General features: G+C 40.2%; 1 protein-coding gene across 1 annotated transcript; it reads left to right on the top strand.

Moving 5' to 3' along the window:
* Positions 1-988: 988 nt before the first annotated feature.
* On the top strand, positions 989-3,599 carry LOC105059162 (putative laccase-9). The gene is made up of 6 exons (XM_073250119.1): positions 989-1,069; positions 1,370-1,521; positions 1,665-1,909; positions 2,158-2,286; positions 2,398-3,354; positions 3,469-3,599. The coding sequence occupies exons 1-6, from the start codon at positions 989-991 to the stop codon at positions 3,597-3,599; spliced, it is 1,695 nt and encodes a 564-aa protein (XP_073106220.1).
* The last annotated feature ends 1,156 nt before the right edge of the window (positions 3,600-4,755 follow it).

Below are 4,755 nucleotides of genomic sequence, written 5' to 3'. Positions count from 1 at the left end.
AAAATACATCACATTCTACTGTTAATAACATAATGATGCAATAATGTAAGTATATGTGTTACATCTACAAATGCAAAAGAAAATCTGAATTGCCTTTCCAAATTTGTAATCAAGGCAAAGGCTCATGCCCCATCACCAAAGGGGGGATACTTATGCACAAAATCTCACGGAGTCTACAAGATTGCATTTTCATAGTGATGGGCCTTAAGCTCAAGTCATATTCCCTCTCCTAAATTATAACTCCTCTTGGAATGAGTTTCTTTCCTTTTCATTGTTCTTTGGGAAAAGGTTTCGGAAGAGTCCTCCAAATAATACCCTAGGTTCAGATCATTTGCATTACTCTACATGTATTAAATCATACTTGAACCTTATTATATGTAGTGACTGTAATGATTATGTTTGATAGAAGACCGTAACGATTATTGTTTTATGATGCGAATGATGAGCTTTCATTTTTCTTTATTTTTTGCTAAGAGAATGATGAGCTTTCTAGTACATTCCGAGCATACAAATTTTTTTCTTTTTCTGTCCATAAGTCATTTGCTTATTCACCACGTCTATCGCTTGCTCGCTGTCTTTATAGCCTGCTCGTGACTAGGCCAATCGTTCGCTCATCAAGTCTATCATCACCTGCCCAATATGATTCTATCGTCCGCTCATAACATATATCTACAAGAGATAGCTCGAGCGAACACAAAGCACATTTCTATTTTGGAAAATATCAATTGATACTAAAATAATTTGACTTTACAAAAAAAAATCATTAATGCCTTTGATAGCATGTGACACATATCCAAACATGGAGTAATTAGATAATGCGAATGACTGGGGTGTTTATCCTGACGTAAAATCTGCAGCGATGCATGCAAGCGGTTGCCTCTATAAATACCCGATGGGGGATATCTCAAAGGCCAGACAGCACACAAAGCAAACTTCACACTCTTCCATTCCCTCCTATCAAGTTATGGGCATCCTAAGGTTCTCCATCATGCAGTTGTTCGGGTTTGTGGTGTTATGTGGTCTACTTGCGTTCCCAGTTTTGGCTATGACTCGCCATTATGATTTTGTCGTAAGTTTAACTCCATTAATTTTGCCATTTGAGGTTTTTCATATATACGAAAACATAAATTTTTTGGGAAAAGATTCACATATATACAATCTGAACACATGCTCATATGCCTAGGTTATGTTTAGTGTTTCTCCTTTTTTTTTTTTTTGATTTTTTCTTGCATGATCAGAGCTTACGGATGTCGACGTTATGATCACTATGATGGGCTGGCTTAATTGCTGCATGATGCATGATAGATAGTTTTGAATCATGCGTATAACTTTCCCATGGTGCATGATGATTGCTTAAATATTGCTGCAGATAAAAGAAGCTTCATACACGCGTCTTTGTCATACAAAAAAAATTCTGACGGTAAATGGTCAGTTTCCGGGGCCTACCATCGAAGCCGAAAAAGGTGACACTATATTGGTTAGAGTTCACAATCTTGCAGGATATAACATCACCATCCATTGGTACGTATCAAAATCTTCGAGCACTTGTAATATTTGAAATTGCATGCACTAAATGAACTACCGAGTTCTTATATATAATATATAATGGATCGTCATCGATCGACATCATATATTAAATAATTTTGACTACATTATATTTTCAGGCATGGCGTGGAGCAGCCTAGGAACCCCTGGTCCGACGGGCCAGAGTACATCACACAGTGTCCAATCCAACCCGGAACTAACTTCACGTACACGATCCTCTTCTCTGAAGAGGAAGGGACCCTCTGGTGGCATGCCCACAGCGATTGGAATCGGGCAACGGTACATGGAGCCATTATAGTGCACCCTCGGCGCGGTACCACCTACCCCTTCCCCAAGCCCTACAAGGAGATCCCCATCATTCTAGGTGCGTATATACATGCATCCTCATGTCTCTCTAGTTATTCAAGTAGTATATATGCTCTATATATATCATGCAAATTTTTTTGCCAACTCCTAGCCCACTAACGCGTGCAGCAATGCCACAGTAGGGTGTGACGTTCATGCCTGCATGGGTGCAGCAATGAGTAGGCTTTTTTCTATTTGATTCACGGGGACGTGACAAAATATCGATAGATCATTTTATTATTATACTACTTAATTAATTACTAACAGGAGAATGGTGGACGGCCAACGTGAGTGAAGTCATAGAAGATGCTCTCCGCACCGGCGGTGGCCCCAAGTTGTCCGATGCTTTCACCATCAACGGCCAACCAGGCGATCTCTATAACTGCTCCAAATCAGGTAAATCCCTATATACCACCTGTCATTCCTACAGATCTTACCCTTTTGTCTCACATTAAATTTGTTTACCTCTCTCTCTTTCTCTCTCTTTATATATGTGTATATATATAGGGACATTCAAGGCCTTGGTAGAGTATGGCAAGACCTACCTCCTCCGAGTGGTCAATGCTGCCCTCAACGAGGAGCTCTTCTTCGCCATCGCCGGACACCAGCTCACGGTGGTCGGCACCGATGCGAGCTACACCAAACCCTTCACTACCGAATTCATTATGATCACACCGGGCCAGACCATGGACCTCCTCTTAGAGGCCAACCAACAATCAGTCAATAATTCTACCAACAATCGCTACTACATGGCGGCTTCGGCCTATGCGAGCGCGAACGGCGTTGCCTCCGATAACACCACAACCACAGCAATCATAGAATACATCAATTCATCGACCACGCGGCCACAATTCCCCTCCCTCCCTGCCTCCAACGACACCGACTCGGCAACTAAATTTACCGCCAAACTCCGATCTCTTGCGAGCAAAGACCACCCGATCCATGTCCCCCAAACCATCGACGAACGGATCATCATCACCATAGCCGTCAACGAGATTTTATGCCCGAATCACTCATGCCAAGGGCCCGACGGCAACCGGCTGGCCGCTAGTCTTAACAACATAAGCTTTGTCGCCCCGCGGATCGATGTCCTTGAGGCCTACTATCGGGATATCCACGGGGTATATGGGACAGGGTTTCCGAGTGAGCCGCCATTCTACTTCAACTTTACTGGCGATAACTTGCCCAAGAGCTTGTTGTTTCCAAAGACCGCGACGGAAGTCAGGGTCCTGGAGTACAATACTAGCGTGGAGATGGTGCTCCAGGGGACCAACCTTTTGGCAGGGTTGAACCATCCCATTCACTTGCATGGCTACAGCTTCTACGTGGTGGGAAGGGGGTTCGGAAATTATGACAAGGATAAGGACCCGGCGAAATATAACTTGGTAGACCCCCCATTTGAGAACACTGTTACAGTGCCTAAGAATGGGTGGGCCGCCATCAGGTTCAGGGCCACAAACCCTGGTGAGTTAATTGGGTTTCTTTTCTTAGTTCATTTTCTTAGATAAAGATGTGAAAATAATTTTAATTATATTTTCTTCATATTTCTATTTATCCATTTTGAATACATTTGTTTAGGTGTATGGTTCATGCACTGCCACTTGGAACGCCATCTCAGCTGGGGAATGGACACTGTGTTCATAGTAAAGAATGGTGTTGGCCCACAAGCTCGGTTGCTGCCTCCACCTCCAAACATGCCTCCTTGTTAGAAGATCTGATACAAATCATAGGTCTAGAAATATTAGTTTCTTTCATATTATTCAAGTTAGGTACCGCAATGAAGATTTGTTTCTTTTCATGTTACTAGAAGACTATAAATAAAAGGATAGCGATATGCTTTCTGTTTCACATGGGGGATTTGAAGATGAATTTGTTTCATTAATATTTTATCATTCCATTCACTCATCATTTCAATTATAATTAAGATATTCATAACTCTATGCATTATCTCAATACGTTATCATTTTAGCTCGAAATATGAATTACTTTTATGAACACTTGCAATTTAGCTATTAGCACATAGATCGAAGAGGTGTCCTTTCAAGAGCATATTTGGCGACACGAAGGTCCCATCAAAAGCAGCCTTAATTATCCCAAAGTAGAAAATTAATTGGGGTATAATGTCTCAAAACTTATTCATGAGATGAATTATTATTTAAACATCTAGTGTTTGACAGTTTACCAAAAAGGAAAAATATACTTTTTAATGATATCTAGTTTGCACTTAGGATTTGGCAGATCAAAAAATGATCAGTGCTTCAAATAGGCCTCAACCCTGATGTTGGCAATATTCGCTCAAAGAAACCCCCTCATTGTGATTAGAGCCCTATGATTGACTAACAAATTAATACTCCGAGAAATTCCGAGCAGCAGGCATCTTTAGTGAGGTAAGAAATATTGACATTTTTTATCCTAACCTGCAACTAAAATCTATCAAAGGCCTTAGTTTGGATTGGTGTTATGGCTAGCATGATTTTGGAGCATGGCACATCGACATAGATCACTCAACCAACATAGAGATTGCATCTATCAAAACTTTTCAACATTGCAGAAAGCTACGAGTTTTTGACTCGCCAATGAAAAGTTTCAATTTTCTGTCATGTTGTTATAGTGCTAGTTTTCTAATTTCATCCATTAACAATTTATTAGATTAAAATGAAAATTTTTCTAATTTAAATCTCTAAAGTAAGTCCATAAAAATATATATGTATTGTTTGCCTAAACTTGTTTATTTTACTTTTTTTATTTAAACAAGATTCTATAGATAAAGATCTAAGAATGTAATGCAGAATATCATCCTTTTAAGATCAGACTTTTGAGCATACGAGAAGATCATGGATGCATAGGACTCCCAACAAGATGTTT

This window comes from Elaeis guineensis, chromosome 16 (assembly GCF_000442705.2).
Source record: "Elaeis guineensis isolate ETL-2024a chromosome 16, EG11, whole genome shotgun sequence".
NCBI classification, from domain to species: Eukaryota; Viridiplantae; Streptophyta; class Magnoliopsida; order Arecales; family Arecaceae; genus Elaeis; species Elaeis guineensis.
The sequence above is the reverse complement of the archived record's forward strand: the minus strand, read 5'-3'. Positions and strand labels throughout refer to the sequence as shown.

Excerpts from the sequence above, each read along its gene's own strand:
- LOC105059162 (XM_073250119.1), top strand. The coding sequence starts at position 989 with ATGCAGTTGTTCGGGTTTGTGGTGTTATGTGGTCTACTTGCGTTCCCA. Across the intron at positions 1,522-1,664 it reads TATAACATCACCATCCATTG|GCATGGCGTGGAGCAGCCTA; the intron begins GTACGTATCAAA and ends TTATATTTTCAG. Across the intron at positions 2,287-2,397 it reads CTATAACTGCTCCAAATCAG|GGACATTCAAGGCCTTGGTA; the intron begins GTAAATCCCTAT and ends GTATATATATAG.